Here is a 23,492-nt window from a genome sequence, read left to right on the forward strand (position 1 = left end):
CTGCTCTGCCCGGAGTGCCTCTTATGCACGTGCAATTTAGAATTCAGCAGAGTCCAGAAATCCTTAATGTTTTTTGGAGTTGCTTCTTTAGGGGCTGGGGTGGGGTGGAGTGAGGTGGAGTTCCATTGTCTCCAGAACTCTTTTCCCTCGGCTGCTAGCTGACAAGGCGGCATAGTGGCTCCATACCCCGCTGTGGCCCTGGATCCCCCAGACAGTTGGTGATGACAGGCCTTGCCTTGCTGGCTCTGTTCTTAGGAAGTCACCTGTTGTCTTTCATAGAGCCCATCTATTTTCGTTTTTAGCAGTCAGGCCAGTCTGGCCCCTGTTACTCCATCAGGCCTAGAAGTGGAAGTCCTGTTCCTTCAATTAAAAAGAAAACTTCGCCGTAGAGTGCATTCATAGTTAAGGGAAGCTGTAAAGATAGCACAGAGTGTGCTCCATAAGCCTCAACCCAGCTTCCCCCATGGTTAACATCACAGAACCATGGGGCATTTGTCAACACTGGGAAACTGACATTAACATATTGGGTAAAAGTTTGTTTCAGTTGATAAAAAAACAAACAAACAAACAAACAAAAAATAACCCCTGACAGAATGACCAAGATTTGTCACAGCAACTGTACCTTAAAGTGGCATCTGTGCTAGCGTTGAACTTGATTTTCTGCTGCATTCAGCCAAACGGGATGAAAACTAGTTATTTTGAAAGGAGATTTCAGTGACTCTGAGATTAAAAAGAGCAGATAGAATTGAAGGTCCTGAGGCTGTGATCACAGAAGCCCTCTGACTACACAGCTGCAGGCTCGCTGCCCCAACAAGCACCCCTCTAAGAGTGCCAGGTCACCAGAGCTCTAATTCCCAGAGAGAGGTCCACAGGCTCTCTTTTGTGATTATAAATTAGGAGGTGTGTGTGTGGGGGGGGGGGCGGGTGTCCCTGTGGTCACATGACTATGAAGGTGAAGTAAACACAGTACAGTGTTCTGGAATACCTTTCACCCAGTTATCACAGAGGGGCTCGCTGCCTGTTCTAGGTGAATTCTCACTTGGTTGTATCTTAGAATTATTTGTGGAATTCAGGTTGTTTCACTTGATGCTTGATGGAAGATCTTTGAAGACCCTGATGGTTCTGATGTGTAGAAAGGATCAGGAACGTTGTAGTGCTTTATGCCGTCTTCATTATAGACACATTTAGTGTGTTAAAATGTGTTTTTAAATTTCAGTCATAATAGGGGGTACTTTAGTATATATTTTGACTTGGCCGTTTTCATAGGTAGAAATGCAGGCACGTATTTTGTTGAAACAGTGTTTAAAGCCGGGCTCTGCCTCTATTTTTATGTGATGGCATCTGGCTTCTCTGCACAACAAATGCAGATTTGCATACTGTAGTGTGTGTGCCTGCACATTTATTTACAGTCTTTTGGCACAAAGAACCTTAATCAAGAATGCTTCCAAAAGGATTGCGTTTAAAATGTGTAATCAGTTCGTATACACAGAACGAAGAATGAGTCTATTCTAGAGTGTGCACTTGGTTAGATAGAGTCACATAGTTATCAAGCGAGGGCTTGCTGCTGCCTGGCAAACACAGAAGCCAAAACTACAGCGTGGACTTTTGCCAAAGGAGAAGGCTTTGTTGCTTGACTAACTGGCGAGAAGGCCAGCCTCTAGGCTCAGGTCTCTCTTCTATCAGTCAGTGGGATAATGATAGTGGAAACTTGAGAGGAAATGTCACTTGTTGGTCAGGTGGTGGTCAGGTGTGCTTGCTTCTCTGTTCTATGGAGGGGTTTATTCTGTTCTGCTGGGGAGTTTGAGCATGCGATATTGATCACAATACTTGACTGCTTCTCTTCATAACCATTTTTGAAAAGCTGGTTTCAGACCTTAAGAACCATTAGTGAAAAGCCTTTAGGTATTTTCTGGAGGGTAAAGTCTCACATCTGAGAGTGTCTGGGCTTAGCTGATTTCAAAACCCACAGGTTAACATCCTCTACAAGGCTGGTTTAATTTGGCATAGAAACAGCTTCACAAAATTACTTTCTGTGTTATTCTGTGCTCCCTGACATTTAACGTTCACTAAAGATTTTTAATGCAAAAGAAATTTTCTAAGTTATATTTTAAAATACCTTTGGGGATTTGATTGATTTGAAAATACATCATTCTAAACTCTAGTTTTCTTACCTCAAAATCAGCAATGAAGCCTATTTTCTTCTATTACTACTGTATGATCTCTGGCAGTCACTGTGTCTGGCTCTAAATATCTTGTTTCTGATGGTACCTGGAGTCTCCACAAGAGTGTGCCAAAGATACTTCAGTGCGAAAATGTGATAACTCTGGCTTGCCCGGGCTTGCAGGTCTTTTTAAAGAAGTTCCATTTGCTGAGAAGTAAAATCTCTGTGCGTTGGCATCTGAGTGTCTACAGATGCTTCAGTGAACATTTAATCCCTGCTCTTGGGTTACAGTAAGCATGCCAACGAGAGATAGCTTTAAGGGTTTCTTTTTTCTTTTCTTTTTTTTTTCCCCCTCTTTGAGTGTTTTCCCTGCAAGTAAGTATGTGCCCATGTGTGCCTGGTACCAGTGGAGTTTAGAAAAGGTTGTTTGGTCCCAGGAACTGAAATTAAGACAGTGATGAGCCAACAAGTGGGTGCTGGGAACTGAACCCAGCTCCCCTGTAACAGTAACAGCTGAGCCAGTTAGAAATATCTAAGTTACATTTTAGAAACTAAAACTGGCATCTCCTTTTACTCACTAGGTGTTGATATCTGTTTTACACAGTAGATGTATTTCTGAAAACCTGAATAATTTAAATGAGCTAGAGAAATTAGTAATTTTTTAATGAGGCTGGAAAATACCTCATTTTTTTGTATTAATGATTTTAAAAGGACTAAGTTGAAAGACAGATTTGATATTTGTGATTTAGCATAAGCTATGACTTAGTTGTAATATCTGTGTGTTTGGGTTGACATCACAGTATGAAAGGAAGTTTTGCCTTATGTTTGATAAGTTTTCATACAGTTTGTATTAACTGATTACTGACAAAATACTGAATAATAACAGCTGCTCTCTCCCTCCCCCTTTTGTCACAGGTACCTTCACTCAAATAACATAGTTGTGGTCCCAGAAGGTAAGCATACTTAGAATTTTTTAGTTTGAAAGCTATATAGTTTATATATTGCTTTGTGAGTGGATGAAGTTATCTTTTTAAACCCATTTTGGTTAGCGTGTTAGGGAATTTTAACCTAAAGGTCTCCTTAATTGGTTTGCTTTGAAAATGTGAGTCCAGTTAAGGATTACGGCTAAGTAGATGAGGCTAAGAGGCCAGTGAATGGCCAGATCGATCTCTAGATCTAAGATCTCTCAGTGAAGCAAGTGCTAAATGCAACAAACTCAGACTTTAGTTACACAGAAAATCATACATTCCTTCAAAGTTTGCATGTGTGGGAGGACAACCATGTGACTTACTCCTCAGATGCCTTCCTTTTTTTGTTTTGTTTTATTTGAGGGAAATCTTTCACTGGCCTGGCCTGGAGCTCACCAAGTAGTCTAGTCTGGAAGGCCAGTTAGTGAGCTCAGGTTTCCTTGCTTGCGTGACACACTCTTACTAACTGAGCCACTGCCCGGCCCCTGCTCTTAGTTCATCTGAGAGCAGACTCCTATGTCCTGGCTGGCCTCAGGCTCTGCCCTCCCCTCAGCTCCCTGGTCAGTGGCTACTGAAGTTTGCCATCACAGCTGGGCTCATCTTTGAATGGTTTCTTTAATCACACATTTCCCCCACTGGTGTAGCATGTTTCTTTGTTCCCTTGTTAAGCTGCATTTTATCTCAGGGTGTAAATATCTATCACTTTCATAGCTTCGCTCTCCTGCTTTGTCAGTCCAAGGGGGAGAGGGAAGACTGAGCATTTCACCCAGGACCACTTGCCTCCCACTCATTCTGCCTTCCCTCTCTCTCTCTCTTGGAAGCCATTGGGTCCCTTGTAAAACTCCAGTGTCTGGATCTTAGTGACAATGCCTTAGAGATTGTTTGCCCGGAAATTGGTCGTCTGAGAGCCTTGCGTCATCTTCGATTAGCTAACAACCAACTACAATTCCTACCTCCAGGTAATCCCTGTTTGTATAGTTTCTTGTGTGCTACGACTCTGTTTTTATCACTCTATGCCCCAGCAGTGGGATATATAGATGCATTTGCAAGTGTCTGTTTATGTAAGACGAAACAAAGGAATGAATGCAGGTGAAACATAAGCAAGGGTTCTTCTGGCGTAAATGTAAGGAGATAGTGTTTCTGTCTTAGGGCCACTGCGGGAGTGCGTCATGATCAGTGTCCCCTCCCGCCACTGCTGGGCAAGATGCTTGTGTGAGAGTGAACTCAGAGGCTTATGGTATTTTTTGTAAAAATAGTATTAAGAGGGTAAGTAATATATAACCTCATAACAAGTCTCACCGCTTCCAACTATATTCAGTGCAAACACTTTCGAGTCAGTAAAGAACGTGGATTTCGAGGCTTATCACGCACGGGTGGTGTCTGATCATTCCAGATTTCACTTTCTCCTTTTAGATAGCAGGGGATTAAGTGCTCTTTTGAAGACTGCCTAGAAAATGTAACAGCAGAGATAGAAGCTTCCATATTTGACACTAACAGATGCATAGTAGGGGCTGGGACTGTAGCTCAGTTGGGAGAGTGCTTGCCTAGCATGTATGAAGCCCTGAGTTCAATCCCCAGCACTGTACAAACCACGTACAGTAACGCAAGAGGATCAGAAGTTCACAGTTGGCCTTGGCTACATGGTGGGTTCAAGGCCAGCCTGAGATACAAGAGACCCTGTCCCCAAAATCAAAGACAAAGAATGTAATGCATGGGTCTAATGCATGTTTGCAAACCCTGCGTATATGCAAGCAAGAGCACGGAGTGCTTTTGTTCCATGTGGGTGTTCTGTTCTTTGTTCTTTCCTGTGCATCACATTTTGTGGTGGGATGTGATCATTTCCTTCCAGTGCATTCCCAGAAGTTAATGGTGTTCTAACGCCATCTGACTGCCTCTTAGTAACCGCTGAAGGTATACATCTCCTGACTGCTTTCACAGAACTTGTTTTATCTGCACTTCTGTGCCACAGGAATTCAGGCGTGTGGTTTCTTATTTTAGTTTCCTAGCTTTATTTCTATTGTCTACACCTGGCTCTTCTTGTTTTGAGTGATATTTTATTCTGTAACAGCTGTGTGTTTTAAATAGGAGAGCCTTGAGTAGGTTTTGTTTGTTTGTTTTGTTTTGGGACTGGGCTTTACTGTGTAGCCCTGGATGTCCTGGAACTCTGTAGGTCCGCCCTTCTCTGCCTCCTAAGTGTTGAGATGAAAGGCATGTGCCATGGTGCCAGGCCAGGAGTAGGTGCTCTTCTTCCTGGGCATCCTGTTAATGCTGGGCAGGCCCTCCTACTTCCTTGCCCCACATCCACACAGCTCATTGTGATGTGATTTCAGATATTTGATTGGTTGGACCAGGTCTAAAGCTCTCCCAAATGTTTGGCGGTATTTGAACATAGATTGAAGAAAAGAAGGGGAGGGTCTCAGTGGTTGTTCTTCTTTGGTGGCATTGGTGGCAGTTGACCTCATTAACTGATATGCTATGGCAGCCCCTTCTGTATAGTCTATATTGTTAGGTAGCTGTTTGCCATGCTGAGTTCCCTCAAAAGCTTTCCAGCTTACTATGGTAGATTTTTGTTTGTTTGTTTGTTTGTTTTTTGAGGCAGGGTTTCTTTGTAACTTTGGAGCCTGTCCTGGAACTTGCTCTTGTAGACCAGGCTGGCCTCGAACTCACAGAGATCCGCCTGCCTCTGCCTCCCGAGTGCTGGGATTAAAGGCCTGCGCCACCACTGCTTGGTGGAAGTTTGTTTGCTTAGTATATATGCGGTATGTGCTGGCATGTGCATGTGTGTGTGTGTGTGTGCCTGAAAAAATTATTTCATAGCCACTAATTGAAAAATGAAAACTATTCAGGATGTAGAATTAACACGGGCACCTGTATAATAGCCTGGCTGTCAGGACTGTTCTTAAGTTTCTGGTCTTTTCAAGTCCAGATTGCCATGGAGCCCAGGGTTCTGTCAGATTCTGAAACTTACCTATGGCTTACATGATAACTAGAGAGCAGTTCTTGATTAATACCCATCTTCTACAAATCCTCTCCCTCTTCTATTGGACTGCAGTACTGCTGTTCTCTGTGTTGTGCTTTTGCCTTCTCATCACTCGCCTGCTCCCCGTGTGGGTGCCTGGCAGAAGCAGAAGCAACGTCTCCCTGGGAAGTCTGGAAGAGAGAGGGAGGGAGAGAATGGGGGAAGAATGGGTATAGCAGGTGTCAAAATCGGTTTGCCTTATCTTCTGAATTATTATACTGCATTGTGATATCTTCTCGGGTGCTAGGTGATAGACAGGTGTATTAGAATAAAAAGGGGGGAAGTATTCAGTAGGTTGGCTCACCTTGCTCTCCTTCAGTATTCCACTGGCTCTGTTCTTGAGTCACGCAGGCTTTCTACTTGAGCTCGTTCTCGCTGGCTTCTGTGAGCTGCAGCCTACCGTTCCACACTTCTCTCGCCTACAAGGCCCGAGCTGCTTGTCTGAGGCTGGAGCTGGAGCATATTGACCTTGTCGCCTCGGTACCGCGTCGTGCACCACACTCTCCTGTTAATGCCTCGGATGTCAGAGTTAGTCATAGCATCATGGCCAGGATGTCCCTGTATGCTGTTGACCATTCTGTTTGCCACCGCTTTACCTTTTATAACATAATTGGTGTTCTTCTATGTGATACCAACAAGCCGTGCTTAACTCTTTTTTTTTTTTTTTGGTGTGTGTGTGTGTGTGTCTAGAATTCCTTCCCAAGCTCTCTTAGGTTTTACATGGATGTAGTTGCGCCATGTTTGGTGCCATTTTCTAGGCAGAGACTGTTCATTCATTTTTCTGACCACTCATACCCAAATAATCACACATCAGTTAGGCATGGGTTTCACTAAGACATTTTCATTCATATGTTATTATATCGTTCTTATTGCCCCTACCCTCTTCTTCCCGCTCTGCCTATCTCCATTCTTTCCTCCAAGTGGTCTCTTGTGTTTTCATATCATATTTTTTTTAAAGATTTGTTAATTTATTATACAGTGTTCTGCCTGCACATACCCCTGCAGGCCAGAAGAGGGCACAGGTCTCATTACAGACGGTTGTGAGCCACCATGTGGTTGCTAGAAATTGAACTCAGAACCTCTGGGAGAGCAGCCAGTCCTCTGAGCCATCTCTCCAGCCCCGTCACATATTTCATTACCCTCTCTTGCCCTAATGTGTGTTCCCTGTATGCGGCTTCTTTCACTGAGAATCGTTTTGAGTGGCATTCATGCTGATGCACATATCTGTACTTTGTTCTTTTTTATTTCAGAGTAGTACCTCCATTGCATACGTATTTACTTCCTCTTGATGAGCATACAGATTTTTCAAATGTTTATGTTCATATGAATAAAGCTGATAAACTGTAAGGGAACATGACTTTTTGTGGATATACCTTTTTATTTCTTTGGAGTAAAATATCTTAAGAGTGAAAAAGTGGCTGCTTCATAGGGTACATTTAACTCTATAAAACACTTCCTAGCAGTCTTCAGAGTGGCCGACGGGTGTGTAGGAGGCCCCAGGCCCCTCCTTCCAGTGAAGTCTTTCCCATGTGCTTCTCCTGCTTGTTTTTAGCTAGGTTATTAGGTATAAAAAAAAAGTTCTTTTATTTTGTATTTAGTCTGTGTTTTTCTCTTGCCTGAGAGTGACAAATACCTCCTTGTGTGTTTATAGGCTGTTCAGAGCTTTCCTTTGATTTGCAGGAGATAGCTTCCTGGTTTACATGTTGGTGATTGGCATTTTCTAATTGCTGAGAAATGTTCTTCCATCTGCCCTCGCCCCAGTCCCGCTGTGGCCTGTACTGGCTTCACTGTATTCTGAAGAGTTCCTGCTCACAGAAGGTTCTCCTGGCTTTCTTATTATCTCCATCCTCCTGTTTTCCCTAGCTGAAAGCCTCATGTGCCTTGGGAAAATTGCATCAGAGAGAGGGAGAGAGAGAGAAATAGAGAGGGAGGAAGGAGAGCCAGGAATGCCCCTTTCAGACTTCCACAGCTGGACTTGGGGCAGGTTTCCTTTTCCTCTCTTTCTTTCAGTCAGGGCCCAGAAGCCAGAGATTTCTTTTAAAATGGTCTTGTCACTTATTGAAGTAAGCTTATGACAAAGGCCACCTCAGTTGCTGATGAATTTAGGAGCTACAGTTACATGGCACACCTAGCTTGTGTTGGTTATTACAGGAGAATGGTGATCTCTTATGACTTTTCTATTGTATTTTTTCTCTTTTTTATATTTTATAATTTTATGTTCATGGACTTTTTTATCTCTGTATATGTCTGTGCACCACATGTGTGTGGTACCTGCAGAGGCCAGAAGAGGGCACTGGATCTCCTAGGACTGGAGTCACAGAGGGTTGTGAGCCCCCATGTGAGTTCTGAGGCTAGAACCTCTGTCCTTTGAAGAGCAGGGCGTGCTCATGACTTTGGAACAATTGCTCCAGCCCTTTCTTAACTTTATTTTACAGTTAAATTTGTGTGTGTGTGTGTGTGTGTACATGTGTGTGTATTGTGTGTGTGTGTGTGTGTGTGTGTGTGCGCGCGCGCGCGTGTGTTTGCCAAGGCACGCATATGATGGTCTGAGGACAACTTGAAGATGTTGCTCTTTCCTTCCACATGTGGATCCTGGGGATCAAACTCATGTCACTGGACTTGCTGGTAAGCACCTTGACCCAGTCAGTCATCTTGCCATCCCAGTGTCTATATTTTGAAATTGCCCTTCCCATATCCGGCCACCATAGGTTGTGGTTCTTCTGTGTCCTGTTTTCTTTTGGATTACTTGTATATGTTTCAGTGTTGCATTTAATTTCCTGTGATAGTTTTTCTCTAGGGCTCACAATATGCACCCCGAGCTAAGGAGACACCCGATGCCTTCATGTTTCCATGTACCCCCCTCCTCAGTGCTCTTACAGCAGACACTTTTATTTCTGTATATATTAAAGTGTACAAAGCTCTTCACTCTTTCCTCTGGATGGCTTGTGTTGTATGCATTGCTCGTTAGCTGAAGCACTTCCATAACTATTTCCTGTAGTGCAGGTCTGTGTACGGACAATGAGCCGTCTCTGCAGGGTAGTTTGCTTGTCTTTGTTTTAGTAAAAATGTCATCTTTGACTTTTCTGACTATGGGATTTTAAGTTGGCTTTCTTTAAGGATGCCCTCCACTGCATGTGATAAAAAGTCTCTTGTTAATTCATTCCATCACTCCCATGAATTTTTTTTTTACTATTACTGCATGAAGGCATTTTCATTAACTTTGGTACCATAGTTTATCTGTGATGTGTTTCCATGTAGCTTTAAAAATAATTCTCTTTCTTGTTTTTTTTATTCCCAGCATGGAAAGTTTTCTGTCATTTCTTCAAATATTTTTCTGCATCACGTTTCTTCTTTGTGGGGCTTCATTACATGTTAGATTGGTTGGTATTTTTTACATATCACTAGAACTTTGTTTTTTGTTAAGGGTTTTTGCTGTTGTTTTAATCTTTTAATTGAAATACAATTGTATCACTTTTCTCCTTCCTTTCCTCCCCTATAACTCCTTTCAAGTTGACTACCTCTTTTTTTTTTATTTTTAGTGTTACACACACACACACGCACATACACGCACATCTATATGTATGTGTGTGTACACATATACATAATTGCAATCAGTTGAGTTCATTTTGTTGATATGTCTATGGTTTCAAGATTGACCATTATGCATTGGACAACCAATAAGGAGGCTCATTCCAGAGAGGGCCTAATTCTCCTCCCAGCCTTCATTTCTTGTCTGCAGTTCCTTTTTATGGTGAGACCTCTTAAACTAAACTCCCCCACCCCCACCCCATCCACATTAACACATATGACATAACATTGATACTGTCATTGCTCAGATCTTGTTTATGCAGTCAGTTCCAGGAGAAACTGTTTCACAGCTGACTTCCTGGTATTATGGTTCTTACAGTATTTCCTCCCCCTCTTCTATGATGTTCCCTGAGCCATAGACACAGGAGTTGTACTGTAGATGTATCTGTTGGGACTAGGCTCCCCATGATCTGTTGATCTCTTCATCGTGTCCAGTTGTGGTTTTCTGTGATGGTCCCCATTTGGTATAAAGAAGGGCTTCTTTGCTGAGAGGTGGTAGCTCTGCTTACCTGTGGGTATAAGAATAAGATTTAGAATGTAGTTAAGGAATCATGCTGATCTAGCAAAGTGGTGGTCGAAGAATCTTTCCTAAGGTCCATGACTGACTGGCTCTGAGAAGCTGATGAAGTTTCCAGTACCAGGCATGAGTTCTCTCCTGTTGGGTGACAACTGTTGGGTGGCATGCATCATCTTGTCCTCTACCCGACTCTCCTTGTGATCTACAGCTGCTGTTCTACTTCTCTGCTTTAATCCACCCAGTTGCAGTAGGGAACACTGCATGGCTTAAAGGCTGCAAGTTCCTCTCTCATGGGTCTGGAGGCTGCGACGCCTACAATCCAGGGGCAGCAGATGTGGTGTCTGGGGAAGGCTGCTTGCTAGTGTACAGGCAGAATGGCATCTCCTTACTGTCTTCTCATGATTGAAGAGGCAAGAGGCCTCATTGAGACCTAGTCCTGTCACAAGGCCTCCCTTTGTAGCCCAGTTGCACTGTGAAGAGGTTTCAACGTGGATTTTGAGGGGCGTAAGCATTCAGACCATGGCCCATTCTTCACCTTTCTGCAGCTTTTTCTTAGGTACCCTTTTCTGCGTTTTCCAGGTGTTTTGTTTGTCTGGAACTCTGCCTTCTACTTTTTCAGCTTTGTGAAGTTGGGCTGTTTGCGGTCCACTTCCCTGTTCCATGGCCCGGAATGTGCTGCATATGGGAAAGCCCAGCCCACGATGGGCCTCGTTCTCATTCCCGTGTTCCGAGCCCACAATGGACCTCGTTCTCATTCCCGTGTTCTGAGCCCACAATGGACCTCGTTCTCATTCCCGTGTTCTGAGCCCACGGTGGGCCTCGTTCTCATTCCCATGTTCTGAGCCCACAATGGACCTCATTCTCATTCCCGTGTTCCGAGCCCACGGTGGGCCTCGTTCTCGTTTCTTGTGTTCCAAGTCCACTGTGGGCCTCGTTCTCGTTTCTTTTTTGTTTTTAAAGCTTATTTTTTTGAAGATTTATTTATTTATTTATATTATGTATACAACATTCTGCCTCCATGTATGCCTGCACGCCAGAAGAGGGCGCCAGATCTCATTTCAGATGGTTGTGAGCCACCATGTGGTTGCTGGGAATTGAACTCAGGACCTCTGGAAGAGCAGCCTGTGCTCTTAACCAATGAGCCATCTCTTAGCCCTCATTCTCGTTTCTTGTGTTCCAAGTCCACAGTGGGCCTCCTTCTGGTTTCCCGTGTTCCAAGTCCACGGTGGGCCTCCTGGTTTCCCGTGTTCCAAGGATCATAGTTTAGTGCTGCATGTTCATTGATTCAAACAGCTGCCCCGATGTCTTTTGATTTAGTTTTATTCTGTTTGGGTGGGAAGTGAGTCTGTTTTCAATTGCCCTGCCATGCCTGCCATCAAAATTTCTCTTAGATACTACTGTTTGATTTCTCATGTTTACTTACCTTCTATCATGTTTATTGGGTTTATAACACTTTAAAAACATTTATATGTTAGTTTTTTTCTAATCACAGCACCAAAACTGTAACAGTATTTGCTTTTGAACTAATCTAAACTAATAGTCTTTAGATGACTTTTTCTAATTTGGTACAAAGTCACATCATACATTATGAAGAGAAACATTAACACAAATAAATAAGATATTATTGGGGGAAAATCCCACCAGTGCGGGTACAGTTGCCAAATGCTTTGTGGTTCACTGTTGTAAAGACAGAAAAACTAGCTAATCCTCCAATAAGCATGCTTCATACTACCGTGACGGTCACTTTCCTAGAACTCCGTGAGAGGTTACGGTGACAAACAACAAAAGTGACCATACGCCTGCAAAGATGTTACTTGCATCTGGCTTATAAATCAGACTATTTTTTTTATGCTTTAATCCTTGAAAAGCTGTTTTGCATACCAAAAAAGGAAGGGCTTTTTAGCTCAAATTAAAAACATGAACTGATTGTGCTGTAGCAGCTAAAAGCATGTGCAAGCACAGAGCTATGTCCTTCATGTAGCCAGCACACACAGCTGTGCCCCCTGTCTTAGCACTGAAACTCGGCCTTCAGATGTGATAGTTTTTTCCTTAAATGTATTTTGTTCCACTTACCCCTGTTGCTGCCTTGAGCTTCGGTTGTACCTTTTTTAGGGCCATCCTGCTGCCACCAAAGCAGCTTGAGCACTGTGAAGGCAAAGGATTGGCCTTTTGCAGAGGTCGCAGAAGACCCAATGCTCTATCCTCTGGGCTCCCTGTTGCTTGCCACCCTGCTTGTTAAATTTTATTGATACAGACTAGGCAACTGTGGCACCGGCTCCAGCTGGCAAACTGTGGCAGGTGCTCCACTGATTAGAAGTGCGGCTCCCACTCCAGCTGCCACCGTGTTTGCCTGTGCGCAGGTTCGCTGCGTTGGCCCAGGAACACTGGTCCTGTGGACTTAGTTACCAGCCCATTGAGCCCTCCTCGCACCTTCTTTGTGAAATCTCAGAACACAAAGTACCATATTGTGCCTGCTGTGCCCCAGGAGCTAGTCTCTTTACCCCAGATTACTCTCCTTGATTGGACATCATCACAGGTAGTGGGGTTCAGCCTCCCACCTCTTTGTTATTGAAAACGCATCTGAGAAATGGTTCCTCTGCAAAGCAGTCCTCCAGTGTCACCAGCCACACGAGTGTGGTCACACTGCGTGTCGACAACCTGACTTGGGAGACTTACTCTTCCTCTTGCTTCGTAAGATTAACCCTGCTGCATACTAGAGAAAATGGGAATCTGAATTCAGGCTGCAAAGGAGAGAATATTCTACTATTTCTTCCAAAGAAGAGGCTGGACAGATAGGGGAGAGAAGAATTGGGTGTATAGGATGACTAGTTATTATTTCAGTAGAGAGCTGGGAAACAGCACAAGGGGCAACAGCTAGCTGTCTTCCTCGGTCTTCCAGGGGGTTTGTCTTCAGGTCACATTGAGAGCTTGTGTTTTGAGTGGCCATTACAGACTTCCAGTGTGACCTCTATAGCATAATTAGGTATAAGGAGCTTTATGCAAATACTTTATTTAGGTGTTATTATAAAATTATCTTAGTATATGGAATTAAATGAAACACATAGCTTTTTCAGAAAAAAACATGGAACTGAGGCCTTTAATTTGTATTTATATATTTTTATAAACTTTGACAATTTGGCTAAAAGCAGAGGATAAAAATGGCCATTAAAATTCTTTTAAAGAAAAAATGTTTTATCCTTCTCAGTGTGGAATACAGAAAATAAGTCCTTTTTAGGGAAGGTGTGAAGGAAAATGGTGAAGAACTTGCCAAATGTCTCAAAACTGTGGCAGTTCAACAAGTTTATTGTGACAGTATGTTTTAAAAATAATTTTAGAAAGCAAGAGAAGCAAAGTTGGTGCCTGAGACTTGACGCCTCTGTCATCTGTCCTGCTGCTGACCACGGCACACTGAGTTTATACGCATGGACTATTCCTCTATGGAGAAGCATCAGCACAGCTAATGCCCTAGTCAGAGTCCCTGCACTTGATGCTTCTGTCTGATGCAAGGAATTGGTACTGCGGAGGGCTTCTCAGGCTTGGTCCTGTGTAGGGGCTGCAGTGATGCTACTGAGGTCAACTGCCTCAGTAGGCTGTGACTTGTGCCTTTAATCCCAGCCCTTGGGAGACAAAGGCAGGTGGATCTCTGTGAGTTTGAGGCCAGCTTGGTCTACAGAGTGAGTTCCAATACAACAAAACCCTGTCTCAAAACAAAAGAAGGAGAAACAGTCCACCTTCAGGGACCAAGCTGGTGTGTTAGTGGTTTGTGGAAGCAGACACACATCTCCTAAGTGTGCAACATGCACTGCAGATGAGTCAGCATTCTCTCAGACTTGATGAAATGTTTCCTTAGTTACAGTAAGTTGTAAAAGTAGCTGTGTCTGCTATGATGAAAACCTGTCCCAGCTTTATAACCATTTTTAATGTTGAAAACCAAGAAGTTAGAATATTTTAACTGCCTGATTAAAATAGAAGTGTTCTTAATGTTCTGGGGTGATTTTTCTTGAAGATAATGAAATATATTTTCTTAGGTACAGCCTGTTCGTGAGCCCTCAGAGAGTGAGTATGTTTGTATCTAAGTCAACTTTCAATACTTTAGAGGTAGCATGGAGCAGTTCCTATTAAATCTTTTGAAGTTTTGGCAGAACTTGTACCATTTTTATTATAAAGAGCTTTCAGGTATCAAACACAGCTTTCTTGTGTGGTAGTGTTTGATGTATTGCATTCATTAACCAAACTATGAAAACAAAGTATATCTGGGCACATAAACAAGGATTATATTTTCATGTTGTGATAGCTTTGTCAATTTGACACAGTCTAGATTACCCTGGAGGGCAGTGTCCATAAAGATCATCTAGATTAGGTTGGTCTCTAGGGTTTATTCTGATTCTGTTGACTTAGGTGGGAGCATCTAACCACTGTGAGCGACAGGAGAGCGCTAGCATGTATTAGTGTCCACTGTGAGCGGCAGCAGAGCGCTAGAATGCACGCGCTAGTGTCCACCCTGAATGACATCAGAGCGCTAGCTTTTAGTGCCTGCTGCCTTGGCTACCCTGCACTGGTGGGCTCTGATTTGGAATTGTGAGCCATATAAACCCTTTCTCCCTTCAGTTGTTTTCAACAGGGAATAAGACCTAGATGCATAATTATTTTATGACAGCCTAAGTTGATTTTTCTGCCTTGACATCAGTATACCACTACTGCTGGTGACGTTGCCAGAAAATTAGAGTTTCCTGTCAGATTTGATAATTGAAGAAAACAGAGCTGGTAGCATATATAGCAGGAATACATATATCTTTAAAAGGAATGTTTTAAGTTGAAGCAATAGGTTTTATATTTCATTTGTTGTTTGAGCCTATTATCGGAAGCATAATTGTTGCTTTATTTCATCTGCAAATTGTGTCTTAACCCTGTTAAAGGTTTTCATTTAAATCTGATGATCTATTCTGTAAGTGATTTTATGGTTAATGATTATTTTAATGAATGAAAAACCTTACAATTTGCCTGGGAGTCGATGTAATGAGAAGCAATTAAAGAAATGCAGTTTGATATTGCTTGTTAGCAACCCTTGGCATTGAAGTGCTTTGTTTAATCTTTCAAATCACCGTTTTCCTCAGATGCTTTGATGATTTTACAGCAGTCTCAGTTTTCTCTGTGCATTTGTTGATAGATTAAAACAAACAAAAAACCCTTGGTGTCAAGAGTCTTGGCTGCTGGGGTGAGGAAGCAGCAAAATGAATGCCCTTATTTGCTGATGACCAGTGCAGGGGTTAGCTGTGTATTCCCCTGCTCCTGGGCCGGGTCTGCTGGCTGATGACCAGTGCAGGGGTTAGTTGTGTATCCCCTGCTCCTGGGCCGGGTCTGCTGGCTGATGACCAGTGCAGGGGTTAGTTGTGTATTCCCTGCTCCTGGGCCGGGTCTGCTGGCTGATGACCAGTGCAGGGGTTAGTTGTGTATTCCCCCTGCTCCTGGGCCGGGTCTGCTGACATCCCTGCTCTCTGTATGATCTGGAGCGAGTTAAAGCCTGGCATCTTGCTATGGTGGGTTGGATGTCCTTCAGTTTGAGATTTGGCCTCCAGCTGGTGGTGCTCTTGGGAAGCAGTCGAAGCCCGAGGAGACCTGGCCCACTTGGAGGAAGAAAGCTTCTGGGTGCATGTCTTTGAAGGGTATATCTTGTTCCCAGCCCCACCCCCTCTCTCATTTCCAGCTGCCATAAGGGAGCAGCTTATTGTACCACATGCTCCCTGCCATGATGCTCAGCCGGCCAGGCCACAGAAATAGCAGAGCCTCGTGTCGTGGAGTGAAACTTCTAACACCGTGACCTGGATACTTCTTTGTCCTTCAAGTTGATTTTCTCCAGTATAGTGTCACAACAGCAGACAACACAGACCTGTTTTGGTGACATTTTTCTTGTGGTCTGAAGCTAGGAAATGACTTTCTTAGAGATAGATTTCTTCACCGTGATAGGATTCTGTGGCATTATTGAAGTTGTATTTTGCAGAGGCCAAATCTCTCTGTTATTTAGCTATCTAAGAACCAAATAGCAAGCCTAGTAATATGACTCAGCAGATATGGGTACTTGCCACCAAGCTTGATAACCTGAGTTTAGTCCACAGGGTACACATGGTGGGGGAGAGAACTGGTGTCCACAAATTGTCCTCTGACCTCTGTATGTGCACTATGAACCATGTGCCCACACATATACACACAGACGAATATACTACCTTTTTGTTTTTGTTTTGTTTTTCAAGACAGGGTCTCTCTGTATAGTCCTAACTGTCCCGGAACTAGCTCTTGTAGACCAGGCGAACCTCAAACTCACAGAGATCCGCCTGCCTTTGCCTCCCAAGTGCTGGAGTGCTGGGATTAAAGGCGTGCGCCACCACTGCCTGGGAAGTCGTCTTTGTGGACTTGTATTTTCCTTTCTCTTCCACAAATACTTCTGAATAGAATTGCTGCTGGGCTATCTGGTTAGTGAAATTTCTAATCCGTTTTCCAAAGTGGCTGTGCCATTACGTTCCTGATAGCAATGGTGAAGGTTCCATCTAGTTCTGTCTTCTCATGTTAACATTTGGTACATCCATCTTTTTCCACTGTCCTTGCTCCACTGGCCACGTAGTAGGATCTTTTTGGCAGCTTTGGTTTGCATTTTACTAACTAAAAACTAATATATTTTATGGATTTATTTGCCATTTCTTTGGTATTTATTTCAGATATTTAACCATAAAATAGGTTTTTTTTTCCTTCTTTATGTCCGTGTGGATTTTTAACATTGATATCAGAAGTATTCCTTGATCATGCTTCGTCTTTGTCTTTGAGGGATAGTCTCTCGGTGTGACTGGTCTCACTAACCATCTAGCTCCAGGTGTCTCTGGATGTGCCTGGCATGACATTACAAGTGAGCTGCCCCTGCATCTGTGTGGATTGAACACTTGATCTGCCAAGCCCTTTCACAGCCTCTAGTTGTTTGTGTTCTTGGTATCGCATTGTAAGATTTCTTGGTACATTCTGAAGTTCTGCATCCATTTGGGTGTCAGAGCATCATGTTTACGAAAAATCTTAAGTTTTTGGTTCTCACACAGCTGAGGACTTTAAATGTCATAAAGCTTTTAATGAGGAAAATGAGCTCATTAATGAGGAAATTGGTAAGATGTTGTAACTATTTCCAAGGAAAATCCACAAAACGAACGAACTAAAGATGAGTAATATCAAAATGCGTGTTGTGACAACACCAAAGGGTCACCCTTCCAGCAGAGGTAATATACACACATGCTTGTAAACAAAGATGATTTCATATTGTTGTCAGTTATCTGCAACTTAGAGCTATAAAATAGCTTTCAAATCAGCCTGGAAGGATGTGGAAGCAAACAAGATCTGAGGTTGTGAGCAAAGTTTTGTTGGAACACAGCCACACCCATTCTTACACATACATCTGTGGCTGCCTTCACGCTGAGGCAGAGCTGGTATATGGTTTGCAAAAGCTAAAACACTTCCGAAATGTCTCTTAAGCCAGTGTGCTGGCCCTGTTGTTGTCAACATAAAACCCTTTGTCGATAGATGGCCTAGAAATGTTTTTTTTACTTAGTCTGTGGTGGTTTGTGTTTATATTTTAATGTTTTTTTTTAAAAGCAGACATTTAAAATTTTAATGATGCTAAATTTACCAAGTTTCTATTTTGTAGATTATTTTACTGATGGTATAGATGAGAGATGTTTGCCAAACTCTGGATCACAAAATGTTTACGGCGTTCTGTAAGTCTTACTGTGGTTTTGTCTCCTTAATGTGTGTAATCCATCTCACATCACTGCTTATGCTGTAGGGAAGGGGAGGCTTTTCTTTTCCTTTCCATATTTAGCTGTTCCTGCTCAATTTGTTGAAAAGGCTGTCTCTTTGTCAAATTACCTGGCTTTTCTGCCAGATGTTGGTCACCCTTCAACCTAGTGATTAAATTGTCGAAGCTGTTCTGTTCCTTCCCTCTTCAGTGTCCTGTGCCCTGATCACTGTAGCTTTAAGGTAGGGTTTTTAATGAAGCAGTGAAAGATAGCCAACTCTTTTCTTCTTCTTCTTCTTCTTCTTCTTCTTCTTCTTCTTCTTCTTCTTCCTTCTTCCTTCTTCTTCTTTTTCTTTTGATGTCCTTGATTCTTAAGTATATGGTGTTTGCCTGCATGTATGTGGTGCCCCATGCACATGCATGGTCCCTCAGAAGCCCAGAGGACATAGGATCTCCTGAGACTGGAATTACAGGCTGTTGTGAGCTACCATACTGTAAACTGAAACGCCGTCCTCTGCAAGGATAGCAAGTGCTCCTAACTGCTGAGCCATCTTTTTCATTTCCTGACACTGAGTTCATTCTCATGTTTCTTTATGTGCATATGAACTGTATGTAGATCTGTAGAGACCATTACACTGTTCAGTATAATTTTAATCACCCAGTCTATTTTTTGTTTTTACTTATCTAAACACTTGCGCCTGTTCCTCTTATTTTCTTGTGCTTGCACAACAGCGCAGGGACAGTGATGGAGTAGATCAGGGAGGTCCAACCTGGTCTCATTGTTTCTAGTTCTGAGGGACAGCACAGACTTGAGATGGAATGGCCCAGCCCCTTATCATGACCTGCCTTGCTTTTCATGGATGGCCAGGTTGTAGGGATGGGAGTTGAATGATACAAGCAACAGGCTCTGGGTTTGGGCAACTGCCAGGTCTCCTCCGTCCATTTTGAACTCCTGTAGATGTCATGGAAGTATGTCAGAGGTAGTGATGAAAAGCATGCCAAACCACCAGGAACTGGTGTGGAGCTCGGCTCTGTTGTGCTAGGAGGTGGGTAGGGAATGTTCTTGGTGACTAGTCTTCTGGGGCTTCTTGCCACACTCAGACATTGACACTCTTCTGTAATTTTAACTTGTGCTTAAATACGTAAACCATGAAAAATATGGACTGCATGGTAAATACACGTTTGATTTTCTTGTTTCACAGAACTAAAGTATAATAAACAGGGCTCTGAAATTTATGAATGTTTAACAGTGTTTATAGTGGAAATGCTTTTCAGATGTTCTTGGAACGAAAATCCTCCCAACACCTTCAGAATTCAGGCATTAGCTTTTGGTAAAATATAAGGGTGATTTTTAAATAGTTTAGGGAAGGCTAATTAATAGGTATGGTCCTTTTTAGACCTTGTGATATGCTGGCTAGAGCCCAGAAAAGGTTGGGAGGAGGAAACTACATATTTTCCCTCGGTATTTTTGTCACTTATAAAGAAGCTGTTTTCTTGAAATCTGCCTCTGTTTTCCAAGTCTCGCTGGCTGCTCTGCTCTGCTTCTTGAGCTGAGTTCTACGGGCACTGTGCCTGTCTTTGGAGAGCTGTGATGGACTTCACCTGTCCCGTCCACTGCTTGGAAACACATAGAGGAATTTTAGCATCCACCCCTGAGACTGAGCCTCAAGTGCTGGTTTATTTTCAACATGGGGATGAAGGTTGTTTCCAATAGAACACTGTGTTAAAAGCCTGGATTTCTCTTTTTTGTATTCATTTAATTATTTCTAGTATTGCTTCTTATTAGGCTAAATTACTTTGGTATCTCTAATTAAAAATTAAATATCTTCTAATGATCTGGCTTTTAAGGAGACTTGCAAGCTAATGATGCCGAGCCTTTTTAGTTTGTTGTTGGCCCAGACACTGCCTACTTTAGTTGCCTAATTTAGTAACAGAACTAAAACTATTCAAGACCTGGCAGGTTTGGTATGCAGGCGCCCAGCCAGGAAGCGTGGGTTTCTTAAGCAAATGGACGCTTGGGGATTTGAGGCAAACACAGCTCATGTTCCATGAGCTCCACACTCCACAAGCCCCTGCCTATTTAAAGGAACTCGGCTAAGCTGCTGCCACACACACCAAGTCTGTTTTCTTAAACCACACAAAATGATAGCTTCCTTTTCCAAAGTTAAAATTGCCTTTCATACTTGGGTTTTTAATTTCTCATAAATAATTTGTGGAAATTAGTTGTTTTATTCAGTGATAATTTTGTTGTTGTTGTTGTTGTTTATTTTTTGAGACAGGGTTTTCTCTGTGTAGCCCTGGCTGCCCTGGAACTCACTTTTTAGACCAGCCTGTCTGTCTCTTGAGTGCTGGGATTGAAGTCTTGTTCCGCTCTACCTGGCCAGTGACAGATACCTTCCACAGAGGTGGGGGGACCATGTGCCTTCTGTCTGTGCTGTACTGGAGTGTCACTGGGGTTCTGAGTCGTTAACATTTTACTTCACGCCAGTGTTGCGGTGCACACATTTGATCCCAACACTTGGAAGACAGGCAGGCTGACCAGGTCTGCACAGGGAGACCTGGCTGGGTCTGCAGCACTTTAACTGCTGGCTACTCTTGCCCAGCACATGCTGGTCTTCTCTGTTAAACCAGGCTATTCTAACCTCGTTTTTTTTTTTTTTTTTTTTTTTTTTTTTTTTGTGCGTGTGTGTGTCAGAAGGAGGCCAGCTGTTTGCCTGTTGGTAAACTCTGGAGTTGTACTATTATGAAGTAAATTTCATTGATAAAGAATTTATCTGATCTTTTATAAGGCAGCCTTGGTCTCACCGGGGAACAAAATGGATTTTAATGCATACTTAAGTGGTCAAATTCCATCTGCTTCAGGGTCAATAAAATTCCTCATTCCAAAGAATAAGTGATACTAATCATCACAAATTTATTGAACGATTTTTAACTACATTTATTTGTTTTATTTATTTATTTTGGAGGGAATGGCATTGATTTACCATGGAACATGTTTGAAAATCAGAGAAGAAGCCAAGCTGGGTCCTGGGGTTTGAACTCAGGTTCTCAGGCTTGGTGGCGAGCACCTCTACCAGATGAGCCATCGTGGGTCCAACATCACAGTGTTCTTTACCGTCATTGCTCAGTTTACTAATCTGTAAAACAATAAATCTATTCGGGGCCTGTGGTCTGGTTGGGGGGGAAAAACTAAGCCCAAAAGTTGTCCTCTGACCTTAGCACGTGACCGTGGCATCTGTGTACCCCCATCCTATGTACAGATCCACAAACATCACAGATGAGTAAGAAATGGAAAAAGTTTAAATTAGTTTAAAAATGATCTATTCCTCTACTTTTGCAAGTATCTGAGTAAGGCAGATACTGAAGAGTTGGTGATCTGAAAGGCCCATGTGTGCTGAGAACTCTGGGCGGAAAGTTAGCACGTTCACGCTTGATAGCTGGCTGCAGGCAGCGAGGAGCTGGGAGATTCCTGACAGGGTCAACATACCAGCCTCCACTGGGATTCACACTGAGATGCAGGGGAACAGACCAATAGATGGCTCTTCTCCCCAAAGTATCTCTTTATGCCCAGGCTCCCTGCACTTGGGCACACTGTCCCCTTATGCAGAGAGACTGCCGCTCTTCACTGTCTGATTAAAAGGCAGCCTTCCTCTGTTGAAGTCAGTCTTTTATTGTCCCGTTGCCTTTGTCAGCCCCACTGTAACAGACGCTCAGGTCTAGTGCGGGACCAAAAAGTCTGTTCACTCTTTTTGTTTTTTATCATGGAGGGGTGGGTGGTGCAGGCACATGTAAAGATAGAGGACCACATAGGACGTCTGTATGATGGGGGGGGGGGTGTGCAGGCACATGTAAAGATAGAGGACCACATAGGACGTCTGTATGATGGGGTGTGTGTGTGCAGGCACATGTAAAGATAGAGGACCACATAGGACGTCTGTATGATGGGGGGGGGGGTGTGCAGGCACATGTAAAGATAGAGGACCACATAGGACGTCTGTATGATGGGGGGGGGTGATGTCTGTATCATGGGGGGTGCAGGCACATGTAAAGATAGAGGACCACATAGGATGTCTGTATGATGGGGGGGTGCAGGTACATGTAAAGATAGAGGACCACATAGGATGTCTGTATGATGGGGGGGTGCAGGTACATGTAAAGATAGAGGACCACATAGGATGTCTGTATCATGGGGGGTGCAGGCACATGTAAAGATAGAGGACCACATAGGACGTCTGTATCATGGAGGGGGGGTGTGCAGGCACATGTAAAGATAGAGGACCACATAGGACGTCTGTATGATGGGGGGGGGTGTGCAGGCACATGTAAAGATAGAGGACCACATAGGACGTCTGTATGATGGGGGGGGGGTGTGCAGGCACATGTAAAGATAGAGGACCACATAGGACGTCTGTATGATCGGGGGGGGGGGGAGTGTGCAGGCACATGTAAAGATAGAGGACCACATAGGACGTCTGTATGATGGGGGGGGGTGTGCAGGTACATGTAAAGATAGAGGACCACATAGGATGTCTGTATCATGGGGGATGCAGGCACATGTAAAGATAGAGGACCACATAGGACGTTTGTCCTTTGGAGCCATTCACCTTGTGTGTTCAGACAGACTTTCTCTCCAGCATGTAGGTCACTATGTTGGCTAACCTGGCTGGCCAGTGACCTCCAATTCCTGCCCTCTGTCCCTACACTGGGGTTGCAGATGCACACCGCTGCACCAGGGCTTTCTGTAGGTGCCGATGGTCAGACTTAGACCCTCATGCCTGTGCGGTCAGCAGTTTACTGGCCAGGATGTCTCCTTCGCCATCATTTTAACATGTAAACCTGTCACACAGAAAAGCTTAAGATAGAAAAATGTGTGCTCAGTGAAATTCTCTTTTTCTTTACAATATTCTTTTGCCTCATTGTTTATTCCTGTGCTCCTAGAATCCATACCCCACAAAGACTGACTCACGGTTGCTCCGATAGCAGCCTTCCCTGTACTTTCCTGTTAAGAGGACCGCACTCCTGCAAAGAGTGTTCAGAAGAGACACACCACCTCCAAAATAAAGTCAGCACAAAGAGATGGCACAGTTGAAGAGCTTGCAAAGGTGCAATATACTGTTATCCTTAATGCTAAATCCTAGTGTATGCGATGTTGGTCATTATGGACTAGGTACAACGAGAAGCCCCTGGAGGATTTTTAGCTTGGGATGGGATCTCATGAGGTTCAGGAGAAACCACTAAGGTGACTGTTGTGAAATAGGACCCGGGAGAAAACTGGGAGATGAGTTAGTTCACAGCACTAAGCCAGCCGGGAGATGGAGGTGCAGCCATAAATGGAGCAGAATTGCTAAGAAAAAGAACTCGGACTTTAGCGCTTTGTTTCACTTAGTGCTTTTAAATCTTCCTAAATCTCCTCATTTTCTGTAGTCCAGTGGGAGGCTTTATCCTTGATTGCGCGTAATGAATCTCAAGCA

The 23,492-nt window shown here is 43.4% G+C and overlaps 1 protein-coding gene across 4 annotated transcripts in view; it reads left to right on the forward strand.

The window, feature by feature from the left end:
- Positions 1-23,492, forward strand: part of Lrrc28 (leucine rich repeat containing 28) — a 101,985-nt gene that overhangs the window by 21,134 nt on the left and 57,359 nt on the right. For 3 of the 4 annotated variants that reach the window (XM_041657960.1, XM_041657979.1, XM_041657989.1), the window contains exons 4-5: positions 3,077-3,114; positions 3,951-4,088. In XM_041657960.1, the coding sequence (XP_041513894.1) occupies positions 3,077-3,114; positions 3,951-4,088 (176 nt within the window). The remainder of the gene's footprint in view (positions 1-3,076; positions 3,115-3,950; positions 4,089-23,492) is intronic. The other variant, XM_041657971.1, reaches the window with a different exon arrangement.

The sequence above is a fragment of the Microtus oregoni genome, unplaced genomic scaffold (assembly GCF_018167655.1).
Source record: "Microtus oregoni isolate MIOR12 unplaced genomic scaffold, Mior012 000000F_ref0000247, whole genome shotgun sequence".
Classification (NCBI taxonomy): domain Eukaryota; kingdom Metazoa; phylum Chordata; class Mammalia; order Rodentia; family Cricetidae; genus Microtus; species Microtus oregoni.